This window comes from Podarcis muralis, chromosome 2 (assembly GCF_964188315.1).
Source record: "Podarcis muralis chromosome 2, rPodMur119.hap1.1, whole genome shotgun sequence".
NCBI lineage: Eukaryota > Metazoa > Chordata > Lepidosauria > Squamata > Lacertidae > Podarcis > Podarcis muralis.
Window position 1 is genome coordinate 111371081 of NC_135656.1, and position 15780 is coordinate 111386860.

The following is a 15780-nucleotide window of genomic DNA, read 5'->3' on the forward strand; positions in this document are numbered from 1 at the left end:
AGACGGAAACATGGAAGGTGCCTAAAGAAGCCAGGGTGGCTATCTAAAGAACTTTTAACTGAGTTAAGATTAAAAAAGGATGTGTACAAAAAATGGAAAAGGGGGGAAACCACCAAAGAGGAATTCAAACAAATAGCCAGCACGTGTAGACACAAAGTCAGAAAAGCTAAAGCACAAAATGAACTCAGGCTTGCTAGAGAGGTTAAAAGCAACAAAAAAGGCTTTTATGGGTATGTTCGTAGCAAAAGGAAGAACAAAGAAACCGTGGAGTCACTCAGAGGAGAAGATGGTGAAATGCAAACAGGGGACACAGAAAGGGCTGAACTCCTCAATGCCTTCTTTGCCTCAGTCTTCTCCGATAAAGAAAACAATGCCCGACCTGAAGAATTTGGAGCAAATGATTCAGCAGAGGAAACACAGCCCAGAATAACTAAGGAGATAGTACAAGAATACTTGGCTAGTCTAGATGTATTCAAGTCTCCAGGGCCAGATGAACTGCATCCAAGAGTATTAAAAGAACTGGCAGATGTGATTTCAGAACCACTGGCAGTCATCTTTGAGAATTCCTGGAGAACAGGCGAAGTCCCGGCAGACTGGAGGAGGGCAAATGTTGTCCCTATTTTCAAAAAGGGGAAAAGAGAGGACCCAAATAATTACCGCCCAGTCAGTCTGACATCAATACCAGGGAAGATTCTGGAGCAGATCATTAAGCAAACAGTCTGTGAGCACCTAGAAAGGAATGCTGTGATCACCAATAGTCAGCATGGATTTCTGAAAAATAAGTCATGTCAGACTAACCTGATCTCGTTTTTTGACAGAATTACAAGCCTGGTAGATGAAGGGAACGCAGTGGATGTAGTCTACCTTGATTTCAGCAAGGCATTTGACAAGGTGCCCCATGATATTCTTGTAAAGAAGCTGGTAAAATGCGGTCTTGACTATGCTACCACTCAGTGGATTTGTAACTGGCTGACTGACCGAACCCAAAGGGTGCTCATCAATGGTTCCTCTTCATCCTGGAGAAGAGTGACTAGTGGGGTGCCACAGGGTTCTGTCTTGGGCCCGGTCTTATTCAACATCTTTATCAACGACTTGGATGATGGACTCAAGGGCATCCTGATCAAATTTGCAGATGACACCAAACTGGGAGGGGTGGCTAACACCCCAGAGGACAGGATCACACTTCAAAACGACCTTGACAGATTAGAGAACTGGGCCAAAACAAACAAGATGAATTTTAACAGGGAGAAATGTAAAGTATTGCACTTGGGCAAAAAAAATGAGAGGCACAAATACAAGATGGGTGACACCTGGCTTGAGAGCAGTACATGTGAAAAGGATCTAGGAGTCTTGGTTGACCACAAACTTGACATGAGCCAACAGTGTGACACGGCAGCTAAAAAAGCCAATGCAATTCTGGGCCTCATCAATAGGAGTATAGCATCTAGATCAAGGGAAGTAATAGTGCCACTGTATTCTGCTCTGGTCAGACCACACCTGGAGTACTGTGTCCAGTTCTGGGCACCACAGTTCAAGAAGGACACTGACAAACTGGAACGTGTCCAGAGGAGGGCAACCAAAATGGTCAAAGGCCTGGAAATGATGCCTTATGAGGAACGGCTAAGGGAGCTGGGCATGTTTAGCCTGGAGAAGAGGAGGTTAAGGGGTGATATGATAGCCATGTTCAAATATATAAAAGGATGTCACATAGAGGAGGGAGAAAGGTTGTTTTCTGTTGCTCCAGAGAAGCGGACACGGAGCAATGGATCCAAACTACAAGAAAGAAGATTCCACCTAAACATTAGGAAGAACTTCCTGACAGTAAGAGCTGTTCGACAGTGGAATTTGCTGCCAAGGAGTGTGGTGGAGTCTCCTTCTTTGGAGGTCTTTAAGCAGAGGCTTGACAACCATATGTCAGGAGTGCTCTGATGGTGTTTCCTGCTTGGCAGGGGGTTGGACTCGATGGCCCTTGTGGTCTCTTCCAACTCTATGATTCTATGATTCTATGATTCTATGCTGGCCACATGACTGGAAAAACGGTCTGCGGACAAACGTCGGCTCCCTCGGCCAGTAAAGCGAGATGAGCGCCGCAACCCCAGAGTCGTTCGCAACTGGACTTAACTGTCAGGGGTCCTTTACTTGGCTTACATGCCCAGAAAGTAAAACAAGGACATTCCTTGCCCGCAGGTTTACAATCTTAAGGTCAAAACACAAAAGGAAAGGGGGCAGGGAGGGAAGAGGAAGAAAGCAATCTCATGGGCTGGTTATTTAAGTCAAATGGAAGTTCTTATAACTACCAGATAGAATGATTGCATTCTCTACAGAACAAGCCTAAACTAATGGGAAGCTTAGGTAGCAGGAAGGATTTTGAGGGGTGTATGTGTGTGTGTGTGGGGGGGGTGTCACAGCACACAGAGAAGGGTTAACCCTTCCCTTCCCAGCTGTGTGGCAACAACCAGGCTTGAAAAAGGCCTTCCAATGCCAGACGGGTTTCCCAGCAGTTTGCACACCCCGCCTACAAAGGCCGCCCTCTAATGCAGGACTCCTAGAGCAGCGTAATAAAAGCACATCTACTAATCTTAACATCTGGACCTTTGCTGCATGTGTAGGTCTAGCAGTCTCAAAAGCAAAGACCCCGCCTTATAGGGTGCTATGTAAATATAACCCAAGTGGTACAGGGAATTTGAATAATGGAAAGATTTCAAAATTTTAATATTCTCTCTCTCTCTCTGTGTGTGTGTGTGTATATATATATTTCTGTTTTACAATTTAGAATACTCATTTAAGCATCATTAAAATATCAGTGACTTTCCTTCTTCTCTTTCCATGGTTCATTTTGCATAACATAAAATCCCTTGCATACTTTACATAAACTAAACCATTCAGCATTCCATTATTACATCAATCACAACTTATTTACACTGTTGAATTTATCTTAATGCTACCAAGGTTCAACATTTTAATTCTAGACAAGAATGAGAGCTGTTGGATAGAGAGAGAGAAGCGACATTTTAAAAGGGATTCAAGCAGTTACAGAGAACCTGGAGCAGTGGCAAACACAATATACTGTATGACAAATGCGTTGCTTTCTTGCCCAGCTCCTGTTGAGTTAAGGGTTAAAAGCCAATCGAGTCCTTTCCTAGCTCGGCTGGATGGCGGGGAGATCGATGGCGGATGTCGCTTCCTGCTCCGCCCACCGTGGGAAATAATTCATGGAATTTCCCAGGCCTTGGGGCGGTGCTTTGTTCCTTGGGGGAGAAAGCCGGTGAGTTTAAAAATAAATAAACTGGAAAGCCCGTGGGTGAAAGGTGCGATTCCGGGTGGAAGAAAGGAAGGGGGTGCAGATTGGATTCGTGGGGCCGGAGGGAGGCGAGGCATTGTTCGGGCTAAGAGCATCCGAAGATCAGGATCAGGCCAGGGGATCTCCCCAGTCCAGCGGCCAACCAGATGCCCCAGCGGCAAGCCTCTCCAAACAGGACCTCCCCACGCGCGATCCCCAAATACTCGGAATAAATAGCCATTGGCACAGCCTTTGCCCTCTTTTAAAGCCGTTCCTGCATTTTTGGGGGTTGGACTAGATGACCCTTTCAACCCTACAATTCTAGGATTCTACCTCTTGTACGGAGCAAATCGCACACCTTCTTTGGACTGTCCCGAATCTCCCAATTTTATGCTGTCCGTTAGTATGCTTTTCATTACGTTTTTATCACTGATGTTCCATAAAATGTGTCCCCCCCCGCCTTTTCTTAAATCAATTTTTTATTGGTTTTTAAACAAATACAATAAGCCTTAAGCACTTATCCAGCAGTACAGCTAACGGTGTTTGTTTTATCTGGATAAATGTTAAACATTCAAACATATTACTTAACATAACCTCCCTACTGACTGAAATCAATATCTTCTTATACCAACCTCTCGGAATGTGCTCTTAATGTTGTACAACACCCTGGGGGTCTTTTGATAAATTATTATTATTATTAATAATAATAATAATAATAAGATAATAATGTATTATTTGTACCCCACCCATCTGGCTAGGCTTCCCTAGCCACTCTGGGCGGCTTCCAACAAAGATTAAAAATACATTAAAATGTCACACATTAAAAACTTCCCTGAAGAGGGCTGCCTTCAGATGTCTTCTAAATGTCAGGTAGTTGTTTATCTCTTTGACATCTGCTGGGAGGGCGTTCCACAGGGCGGGCGCCACTAACAAGAAGGCCCTCTGCCTGGTTCCCTGTAGCTTTGCTTCTCGCAGTGAGGGAACCGCCAGAAGGCCCTCAGCGCTGGACCTCAGTGTCTGGGCAGAACGATGAGGGTGGAGACGCTCCTTCAGGTATACTGGGCTGAGGCCGTTTAGGGCTTTTTTCTTTTTTTCTTTTTTTGAATGCTTTTTATTGATTTTCACAAACACAGGATTAAACGAAAATAGCCAAAGAAGAAAAAACATAAGGAAAAGAACAGTAAATAAAACAATCTTTTAAAGTCTACATTTTGCATATTATTTACAAAGCGCATGTTTACGCCCATTTAGGGCTTTAAAGGTCAACACCAACACTTTGAATTGTGCTCGGAAACGTACTGGGAGCCAATGTAGTTCTTTCAGGACCAATGTTATGTGGTCCTGTATGTAAGCCGAATAAATAATGACAATAGTAATCTTATGCACACTTAACGTGGGAGTTAGCCCCGCTAAACTCAGTGGGATTTACTTCCAAGTAAGCATGGGCAGGATTGTGATTGTTCCGTTGTCCCACTCAGAGCATGGTTGGGAGACTTTTGGCTTGCTAGATGTTGCCGAGACTACAACTCCCATCTTACCTGACCATTGGCCGAATGATGGCAGCTGGAGTCGGTGGGATCTGGAGCTCAGCAAGATCTGGGGTGGCGACCACAGGGTCCCCAGCCCTGAACCAGAAGATTTCAAGCACATCTTGAGACAAGATGTGATCCCCGTTCCTGAAACCATCTCCTTTCCACTTTGTCCTCACAGGCTGTGGCACGTTTCATCTCCGATGGGCCTTCCATCCCGAAGGAACAGAGATGTCAGTAACACACCTGGCTCAGGTATGCAGGAGGATGAAGACAGAGGGTTTGTGCCAGGGAGGTGTGAGCTCAGAGAAATGCTCTCTGTTTCACAATTTCAAAAATTCATTGTAGTCGTTTTCCCGCCCCTTCCAGATGCTGGTGAGCTTTGAAGACGTTGCTGTCTATTTCACCAAGGGTCAGTGGGATCTTCTGGATTCGCATCAAAAATCTTTGTACAGCGAAGTCATGGGGGAGAATTACGGCCATGTAGCTTTCCTGAGTAGGTACTATTTCTCGTCATTTTGTTGGGACAGATATATGTTCTGAAGCAGCCATCTTATACCACTTTTAAATGTGTGGGAGGGGAAGCAGGGCTATTGGTTTGTTTGTTTGCTCTTGTTTTTAAGAGGTATTTTGTGCTCTTAAGTTGCGAACCGCCCTGAGCTCTGTGGATGAATGACGGCATGCACATTTAATAAATAATACAGTGGTGCCTCGCAAGACGAAATTAATTCGTTCCGCAAGTTTTTTCTTCTTGCGATTTTTTCGTCTTGCGAAGCACGGTTTCCCATAGGAATGCATTGAAAATCAATTAATGCGTTCCTATGGAAACTGCCTTCAGACCAGGTCCGGGGACAGTCTGTCCCCCGACCTCTTCTGAAGGCTGGGGGGGGGGGACAAGGGCTTTTCTTCCCACCCCCAGCATTTTAAAAAACCCCGGGACAGCGGAGGACTTCTCCGCTGTCCAGGGCGATTTAAAAGCCCCTGGGAAGGCAGGCAGGGGGGACAAAGACTTTTGCCCCCCGCCAGCCTTCAGAAGCCGTCCGGGATAGCGGAGAAACGCGCTGCGTTTCTCCGCTCTCCCGGGAAGGCAGGCAAGTCTTTGCTCCCCCCCCCCGCCTGCCTTCAAAAGCTGTCCGGGACAGGCTTCGCGGACCTCTCCGCAAGCAGCGGGAGCGCTCCCGTTGCTTGCGGAGAGTTGCCAGCATGCCGCAAAGTGCAATTTAGTGTTTCTGCGCATGCACAAGCGCCGAAACACAGAAGTAATCCGTTCCGGTACTTCTGGTTTCGGTGCATCCATATCCCGAAAACGCGCAACCTGAAGCATCTGTAACCCGAGGTATGACTGTATATAGATTCAAAATAATAATAATAATAATAATAATAATAATAATAATAATAATAATAATGGGTGTCAAGAGTTTGGAGGCCCCTATCTCCTTCCTAACTCTACAATCAACCTGTCTTCACCGCCTCTGATTGCTGTGCTGTTTTCATGAGATTGTTTTATTGCGTGTTTCAGTTATGGATGTTCGTATGTGCAACTGGCCTTTGTACTTCGTAAACCTCTCGGAAGCCAGTTTTTGACGTTAGGCGGTATACTGAGTCATAAATAGCAACCGGAACGGTAATAATAATGTTCACATCCTTACCCAAGTGGGGTCTCCAGTTCTCAAACCCGACCTGATCTCCCGGCTGGAACAAGAGGAAGAGCCCTGGATTCCGATCCCCTGTGAGGTGGATGGAGGGAAGACTCTGGACTCTGGACCAGGTGCGAAATTAGACGAAGCCAGCTTTCAAATAAGGTGTTTGGGATTGTGCACGATGCAAAAATCCCCAGATTTTTGTTGGACTACAACTCCCATCATCCCTGTTCGGGAGGGAAGATCCCACTCGGGCAGGAAGTTGCCAGCATGGTGGGGTGGTGTCACAAAGTTGCCCTCGCGTAAGCCCCCTTGAGATTATATTTCGTTGCCTTGAGAACAGCGGTTTAGCTCACAAGGGTGATGATAATCAGTGTAATCAAAATGGTGCTACCTCTGTGTGCCTGTTGCCCCCCTGCATGCATTTTCTTCTGCATGTGGTATTTGCTGAAGGAGAAGAATTCCTTTCTGCAGAATTCGCTCACTTTTTGAGGCTTGGTTTGAACGGAGCGTCAAAAGTTCAAGGATGGGTAGAAATGGAATTGTTCTCTGCGTTTTTTGTGCCTTCAGGTGCAAGAAGTCCGTACTCTCTCTGTGCTGGTGCATCTGCTCCTCCTGGTGGAAGGGATACAACTGAGGCAGACCCCGGGCAGGTAGGAAACTCTGACTACAGAGCCCAGCGGCAGAAATCTGTCGTTTGCCCACATTGAGAAGCCAGCGTTGTGTGTAGTGGATTGAAAGCCTGACTGGGCCAAGGAGACTACCGTTTCCGATCTCAGTTGAGGATTGGGCCAGTTGTTGTCTCTTAGTCACCCCTGCCTCACAGTGTTGCTGTGAGGATGGCATCAGAGAGTCCCGCTGTGTGGCTGTGGGAGAGGGGAGGCATACAAACTGCCTTGTTCCGAGGTAGATTATGTCATGTGACAAAGACACATGAGAGCAGAAGCAGCAAAGCAGGCTGGGAAGTGCTGTAAAGCTCTTATTCTTTAAAACTCTGCATTATTAATTTACGCTGCGCGTCAGATTATTGGTCCATCCAACACAGTGTTGTCTACAGATCCTGTGATGATTAGCAGAAGCTCTCCAAGGTTTCGGGAAGTGGTGCTGTGGTCTAAACCACTGAGCCTCTAGGGCTTGCCAATCAGAAGGTTGGTGGTTCAAATCCCCGCTCCCGTTGCTCTGTCCCAGCTCCTGCCAACCTATCAGTTCAAAAGCATGTCAGTGCAAGTAGATAAATAGGTACCACTGTGGCGGGAAGGTAAACGGCGTTTTTGAGCTGTCTGGCACTCATCACGGTCCTCCGTGCGCCAGTAGCAGTTTAGTCATGCTGGCCACATGACCCAGAAAGCTGTCTGTGGACAAATGCCAGCTCCCTCGGCCTGAAAAGTGGGATGAGTGCCACAACCCCAGGGGTCCTTTACCTTTTTTTTGCCTGGGGTGCCAGGGATTGAACCCAGACAGACATGGGCTGGCTGAGGACAGACTGAGTTTAGTGCCTCCACTGAATCTCAGATCAGAGCAAAACCACATTTCGAAGCAGATATGGCACTATTGTGTGTGGTTTGGAGTAGAAGCCTCTTTGGGATGGTATCTGGGGAAGTGAAGCTCTTTAGTTTGCCGACCTGTTGTTGTCGTCATTGTTGCAGAGACCAGTGACCTTTGAGGATGTGGCTGTGTACTTTTCAGAGCCGGAGTGGGCCTTGCTGGATCCGGCTCAAAGAAGCTTGTACAGGGATGTCATGCTCGAGAACTATGAAAATACATCTTTGCTGGGTAAGTACCTTGTCAGGTTGAATCCTGACAAGACAGAAGTACAGTTTTGGGGGGACAGGAGGCTGGCAGGTGTGGAGGACTCCCTGGTCCTGAATGGGGTAACTGTGCCCCTGAAGGACCAGGTGCGCAGCCTGGGAGTCATTTTGGACTCGTAGCTGTCCATGGAGGCGCAGGTCAATTCTGTGTCCCGGGCAGCTGTTTATCAGCTCCATATGGTACACAGGCTGAGACTCTAAAATGCAGCCTCATTTTAAAAGTAGCCCGTAGATCAAAACCATAAGGGAAGGGAAACATAAGAGTCAGACTGAGTCCAAAGCAAAGGCCAGGCGGAACAACTGTCTTGCAGGCCCTGCGGAAAGATGTCAAGTCCCGCAGGGCCCTGGTCTCTTGTGACAGAGCGTTCCACCAAGTTGGGGCCAGTACTGAAAAGGCCCTGGCCCTACTTGAGACCAAAAAATGATTGTCTGATTCCTCCTTGATCCTCTTTGCCTTTTCTCTCCAAACAGGGTCTCCTGTCCTCAAACCCTCCCTGATCTCCAGCTTAGAAGAAGAGGAAGAACCTTGGGTGCCAGATCCACAGGCCCTGGAGGAAAGGAAGGCCTTGGACTCCAGCTCTGGTGAGAGAGAAAGGATTCTAGATTCGTTTGCTTGTTTTGAGTTGAAGAGCATTTAAACATAACACTGGGAAACAAAAATTTTCTTGCAGTTGTTCTAACCTAATTTAGATGTGCTGATTTCATATCTGAAGTTGGTTTTGTTCTGTAAGCTGTAGGGGTTTTTTTGCAGTTCATGCATCAGGCTTGTTTACACATTTTTGTCTACTTGAAGAAGCCATGGTCCAATCTGAAAAATACAAATATTTAGGTTAGGTAAAGGGACCCCTGACTATTAGGTCCAGTCGTGACCGACTCTCACTTTACTGGCCGAGGGAGCCGGCGTACAGCTTCCGGATCATGTGGCCAGCATGACTAAGCTACTTCTGGCGAACCAGAGCAGCGCACGGGAATGCCGTTTACCTTCCCACCGGAGTGGTACCTATTTATCAACTTGCATTTTTATGTGCTTTCGAACTGCTAGGTTGGCAGGAGCAGGGACCGAGCAACGGGAACTCACCCTGTTGTGTGGATTCAAACCGCTGACCTTCTGATTGGCAAGTCCAAGGCTCTGTGGTATAACCCATAGTGCCACCCACATCCCTATATTAAGGTTACAAAACTATAAAAATAAAGAAAAATTAAGTTTGCAAAACAATAATTACCATGTGTAGGGTAGATCAACGTGTCAGTGTCCACTTATCCCCAGTGTAAATATGACATATCAGCAAACATTGGAAATTGAAAGATAACTATAGCATGTACATGAAAATCTATTTCAGATTTGAAATCAGCATTGAAAGAACATATAAGAACAGTTGAAAAAGCTCATGCAACAGAAAATGAAAAAAAAAATTGTTCCCCAGTTCTCCCGCCCATCCCTGGAGAGGACTCTGCCTCATGTTTTTTCAAACATTTTAATTTCCTCTCAGCTCCTTCTAAATTATATATTTAGGTTTGTGTCCTGTTATTACTCCCTCATGTTCTCAGCTCCTAAAATGTCTCTGGTTTATTCCTTTGTTTACATGAGTGCTCTCTCTGTCTCCCTCCTAGCAGGTGACAAGAAAAAAAGGCACTTTTGCCCGGATTGTGGGAACAGTTTTACAGTGCTAGCAAGCCTCGTGAGGCACCAGAGATCCCACACGGGGGAGAGACCTTACAAATGCCTCGAGTGCGGGAAAGGGTTTCGCGACAAAGGAGGCCTCGTCAAACATCGGAGGATCCACACTGGCAAAAAGCCCCACGAGTGCCACGAATGCAGGAAAAGGTTCACGGAAAGAGATGCGCTTATTCAGCATCAGAAAACCCATCTTGGTGAGGGAATTGTGGTCACCGTGCTTTGGGGTGTCGCTTATTTATTTGTGCACTGCTCTGCAACAACTAAAGCACCTTTTAGATAGAAGATAGAAACAAACTGCGGCGGGCAATAAAAATCTACCATAAAAGGAAAACCTAAACTAAACGGCCTGAGCAAATAAGTTTTGTTCCCCTGTTCTGAAAAGAGGATAAAGGAAATACTCATTTTAGCATTTTTCCCCTTCTATTTTTCTCCTCTTCATTTTCTGTCGGCTACTCTTTACCAATTTTGCTAGAATTTTGCTTAACTATAGGACATTCCCAAGTTGCTCTTCGCTTTGTCAGCCCACGTAAATCTTTAGTTATAAATCAATAATGCGTATGTCACAACATGTCTCTCCCACTGTTTATCATACATAAATGCCTGACTGGTTTTAGTAATAATACTAATACTACTACTAATAATAATTTATTATTTATACCCCGCCCATCTGGCTGGTTTTCCCCAGCCACTCTGGGCAGCTCCCAACAGAATATTAAAAACATCAAACATTAAAAACTTCCCTAAACAGGGCTGCTTTCAGATGTCTTCTAAAAGTCAGATAGTTGGTTTTTTTCCTTGGCATCTGATGGGATGGTGTTCCACAGGGCGGGTGCCACTACCGAGAAGGCCCTCTGCCTGGTTCCCTGTAACTCACTTCTCTCAGTGAAGGAGCCGCCAGAAGGCGCTCGGAGCTGGACCTCAGTGTCCGGGATGGATGATGGAGGTGGAGACGCTCCTTCAGGTATACTGGGCCAAGACCATTTAGGGCTTTAAAGGTCAGCATCAACACTTTGAATTGTGCTCGGAAACGTACTGGGAGCCAATGTAGGTATTTCATGACCGGTGTTATGTGGTCTCGGCGGCTGCTCCCAGTCACCAGTCTAGCTGCCGCATTCTGGATTAGTTGCAGTTTCTGGGTCACTTTCATAGGTAGCCCCATGTAGAGCGCATTGCAGTAGTCCAAGCAGGAGATAACCAGAGCATGCACCACTCCTTTGCAGACACAGCATTCCATTTATGCCGCAAACCACACAGACATCTTTCGATTCTCATTGTTATGGAACTCAGTGACCTCAAACTCCCAGGCTTCAAAATAATCTCTGGACCCGTCCGTTTTAACTTTGTCCCTGCCAAGCATCAATAGCTTGGTGGCATTAGTCCTGCACCATCATTTCCAGAGGGGTCACTCCTTGCCTGTTTGGTCCCTTCGCAGGTGACCTGAGGAAGCGCTACCTGTGCCTCGAGTGCGAGATGAGCTTCCTCAGCAAAGGAGGCCTCGAGAGGCACCAGAGGGTCCACGCGGGAGAGAGGCCCTTCCAGTGCCCCGAGTGCGAGAAAAGCTTCTACGACAACGGGAGCCTGGTGAGGCACCAGCGGACCCACCGGCAGGACAGGCCCTTCTCCTGCCTCGAGTGCGGGAAGCGCTTCAACATCCGCTCCAACCTCACCAGGCACGAAATCCTCCACAAAGAAGCCAAGCCCTTCCAGTGCGCCGACTGCGGGAAGCAGTTCAGCAGAAAGGGGCGCTACCTGAAGCACGCGAGGGAGAAGCCCTACGATTGCCCCGTGTGTGGCAAGGCCTTCTGCGAGAGGGGAGACATGGTCCGACACCAGAATCAGCACCCAGGTGAGCGGGGCAGCGCCGGGGGGGATCTTCTCCAGGTGGCGAGGCCATAAGAAGCGCCCACCAGGTTACTCCAGTACAGTGGTGCCTCGGGTTAAGTACTTAATTCGTTCTGGTTTTTTAAAAATAATAATATTTATTAAGAGTTTAAAAATTACAAAAAAAAAGAGAGAAAAAGAGTTAAACAAAACAAAACAATACAGTACAATACAAAAACAAAAACACTACATATACATAACAAAACATAAACAATTAGAAACACATCAAAAACTTTCAAAATCTTATCTTTCGTTTACTTGTTTCAGCGACCTCCTCGCACCTCCCTTTTTTGTATTCCACTTCAATTAACTGTTTCAGCAAATCCTTTCCATCTTCCTTAGTTTTCTGTCCTATAATTTATCTTAACACATTCTAACCTTATTTTCCCCTTTTATCCATTACCAATCTATTTGTACTTAATTCTTTATAACAGCAGAAAGTACTTAATTCATTCTGGAGGTCCGTACTTAACCTGAAACTGTTCTTAACCTGAAGCACTACTTTTAGCTAATGGGGCCTCCTGCTGCCGCCGCGCCACCGGACCATGATTTCTGTTCTCATCCTGAAGCAAAGTTCTTAACCTGAAGCACTATTTCTGGGTTAGCGGAGTCTGTAACCTGAAGCGTATGTAACCTGAAGCGTATGTAACCTGAGGTACCACTGTATCCTGTTTTCACAGCGGCCAGCCAGATCTTAGAATTGGAAGGGACCTCAAGGGCAGCGCTCGAAACTCCCATGATTCCAGGTGCATTTTATGACAGGGAATTTCATTAACGCGAGCGGTTTCTGAGCTCTGGGCACAGTGCCGCGCCTAAGATTTCGGATTAAAACTGCAGAGTTGGAAAGAAAGGAGGGCCTTTTTCTGCCTCCCCACTTCCAGCTACTCTCTGAAGACTGCGGAAGAGACCCTCTTAAGAATATTAGGGGGGTGGGCAGGGGAAGGAGTAGACCATGTGCAAAAAGGAACATACAGTGGTACCTCGGGTTACAGACACTTCAGGTTACGGACGCCACTAACCCAGAAATAGTACCTCGGGTTAAGAACTTTGCTTCAGGATGAGAACAGAAATCGTGCGATTCTTAACCCGAGGTACCACTGTAATATTTTAGCTGCAGTTCATTCATTTTTCAGCTTTGCATTCTTGTTATTAAAAAAGTGCACATAGACATTCTGTTGTCCAGTCACAAAAATAATAGCAGTTTTTAATTCTTTTTTTTTTAACAAACATTTTATTGAATTCACACAAATTTCACATAAAAAATCCAGTATGTGATAAATGTTTGTTTTATTTTAGTGGCTTCCTGTCCCATTGTCCGTGGGTTTTTTAAATTCTGTCTCATTGATTCACCCTGTTTTGAAATATGGATTGCCATATTTCAAAAAGTAAAACCAGGACATTCTGAAGGTTGTTTATTTAGGAAGGTTGTTTATTTAGGAAGACCCCAAAATTTTTGAGCTTTTCCCCACTTTTGTTTTGGAAATCCCAGGAAATCTTGGATGTAGGGCACCCTTATTTTATATCATAATCATAATACAATAATCTCTCATTCTTAATTATTATAATAAATCCTGCTTGCAAATTAATCATATTATAATAGTCTGAAAAAGGCTTCCGTTCTTCCAATAGCTTTTAATTCCTCATACCCCAAAGCCTATTTTTAAGGCTTCCCGTTGAGTTTCACATCCTAAAATGGCCCACCCTTCTCTCTCAGGATTCTTGCCCGCTCTGGATTTCGAATGTGTGCCTGTTCCCTAAAGGAGAGGAGGCTGAACTACACAGGCACGAGAGAAACTGAATGGACGTGATATATACAGACACTCCTTTACCCTGGCCAGATTTAACGTTCTGCCCTCTGCCCTGCTGCTAGGCAGATATGAGGGCAAACCATATGAGTCACGTGTTTGCCCATGTGGCTCATCGGAAGTGGAAACAAGTCTGCATGTATTGCTGCACTGTAGTTACTACGAGGATCTACGCCTGACCTTTATTGCCCCAGTTCTACAAAAGCTTAAAAATGTACCAGAACCCCAACGTATAAGAGCCTTGGTAGAAGATAAGGTTCCTGAAATTACGATCAATGTTGCCAAATTCTGTGTAGCCGCTATTAGGCGCAGGAAACAAGAGCTTTCCAATGTCAATATGCAGGCGAAGGCAAATACTTAATTTTATTTATGCTGTCTAATTTCAAATTGCTGTTATGGCCTAATCTGTATTGAAATTGTCCTTTGTTTTTTCCGGTGTTATGCTTCGCTGACTAGCTGTACGAGTTAACCTGGTCTGTGACCGTTTAATAAAATTTGATTTGACGTGATATATATATTTAAAATGGGATATTATAACAGATAGAGAGATCCTGTCGGTGGCCATGCAAACTGCAGTATGATTTACCTTACAAAAATACAGAGAGACACAAGTGTCAGTGTGTGTGTATACATGTTATATATGATTGAAGATATACACGTATATAGATATACCGTATTTTTTGCTCCCTAAGACGCACTTTTGTCTTCCTGAAAAGTAAGGGGAAATGTCTGTGCGTCTTATGGAGCAAATGCGTGGTCCCTGGAGCCGAATTGCCCAAAGGCAAAAAGCAGGTCATGCTTTTGAAAGAGGGAAGTGGGCGTTGAAACAAAGCTGTTGATCGTTTGCCGATCGGGGAGAGAGATAAGGGATGCTAGAGATAAAGGAGGCTGCCTGGGAGGGGGGAGGTAAAAGCCCATGGATCCTCAGGATTTTTACATTGATTGGTTCACCCCAAATTCACCATCAGATCACATAGCATGTCCATGGCTACAGCCTGCACCCAAAAAATCACGCACCCACTGTTGCGTGGGGCCGCAATGGAGCAAAAACGTGGTTACAAAGCACGGATCCACATGGATCCTCAGGATTTTTGCATTGGGTCACCCCAAATTCACCATCAGATCACATGTCTGTGGCCACAGCATGAACCACAAAAATCATACATCCATTGTTTCGTTCAGAATATTTTTTTTCTTGTTTTCCTCCTCTAAAAACTGGGTGCGTCTTATGGAGCGGAAAAAAACAACGGTATGCACATTCTGCTCTTTGTTCCAACAGATGAGCTGAGGGAAAAGTTCGCCTGCCCGGAATGCTGGAAGGTTTTTAGCAAGAAATCCAGCCTGAGCAGCCACCAGAAACGCCACACGACCGAGAGGCCCTTCGAGTGCTACGACTGCGGCAAGAGGTTCAAGAAGAAAGGGGACTTGGGGGCGCACCAAAACAGCCACACTGGAGAGAGACCCCACAAGTGCTTTGAGTGCGGGAAGATGTTCGGTAGCAAAACAGCCCTCTATCAACACCACCGGATTCACACGGGAGAGAAGCCCTACTCCTGTGCGGAGTGCGGGAAGCAGTTCACTCTCAAAGGAAACCTCGATCGGCATCAGAGGACCCACGCTGGATGAGGCAAGATGGCGGCAGGGACATGATGTCTTTGGCCAGAAGCTGTGTGGCAGAAAAGGAGAGAGCCCTTCACCCTGCCTTTTGCGTGTGTGTATCGAATGACTGTCTATTTAGAGCATGGGTAGGCAAACTAAGGCCCGGGGGCTGGATCCGGCCTAATCACCTTCTCAATCTGGCCCGTGGACGGTTCAGGAATCAGCATGTTTTTCCATGAGTAGAATGTGTCCATTTATTTAAAATGCATCTCTGGGTTATTTGTGGGGCCTGCCTGGTGTTTTTACATGCGTAGAATGTGTGCTTTTATTTAAAATGCATCTCTGGGTTATTTGTGGGGCATAGGAATTCATTTTTTCTTCTTCTTCAAAATCTAGTCCGGCCCCTCACAAGGACTGAGGGACAGTGGACCGGCCCCCTGCTGAAAAAGTTTGCTGATCCCTGATTTAGAGGGAGGCTCACCAACTGTTTTGGACCACAAGGCACCCATTTTGAATTTTGAGGGTGGGCGAGGCACCCAGCTCCTCTCACACCAAAAGCC

General features: G+C 46.0%; 1 protein-coding gene across 4 annotated transcripts; it reads left to right on the forward strand.

Moving 5' to 3' along the window:
* The first annotated feature begins 3138 nt into the window (after window positions 1-3138).
* LOC114592009 (uncharacterized) lies at window positions 3139-15570 on the forward strand. Of its 4 annotated transcripts, none has more exons than XM_077921872.1 (10): window positions 3139-3265; window positions 4991-5064; window positions 5179-5305; window positions 6464-6577; window positions 7020-7102; window positions 8096-8222; window positions 8729-8839; window positions 9869-10129; window positions 11368-11781; window positions 13531-14142. In XM_077921872.1, the coding sequence occupies exons 1-10, from the start codon at window positions 3175-3177 to the stop codon at window positions 13572-13574; spliced, it is 1446 nt and encodes a 481-aa protein (XP_077777998.1). In that variant the 5' UTR covers window positions 3139-3174; the 3' UTR covers window positions 13575-14142. The 4 variants fall into 4 exon arrangements, with proteins under 4 accessions (XP_077777998.1, XP_028575644.2, XP_028575645.2 ...); XM_028719811.2 differs by lacking the exon at window positions 13531-14142 and adding an exon at window positions 14901-15570 and having other exon boundaries at window positions 3140-3265; XM_028719812.2 differs by lacking the exon at window positions 13531-14142 and adding an exon at window positions 14901-15570 and having other exon boundaries at window positions 3140-3265; window positions 9872-10129.
* The last annotated feature ends 210 nt before the right edge of the window (window positions 15571-15780 follow it).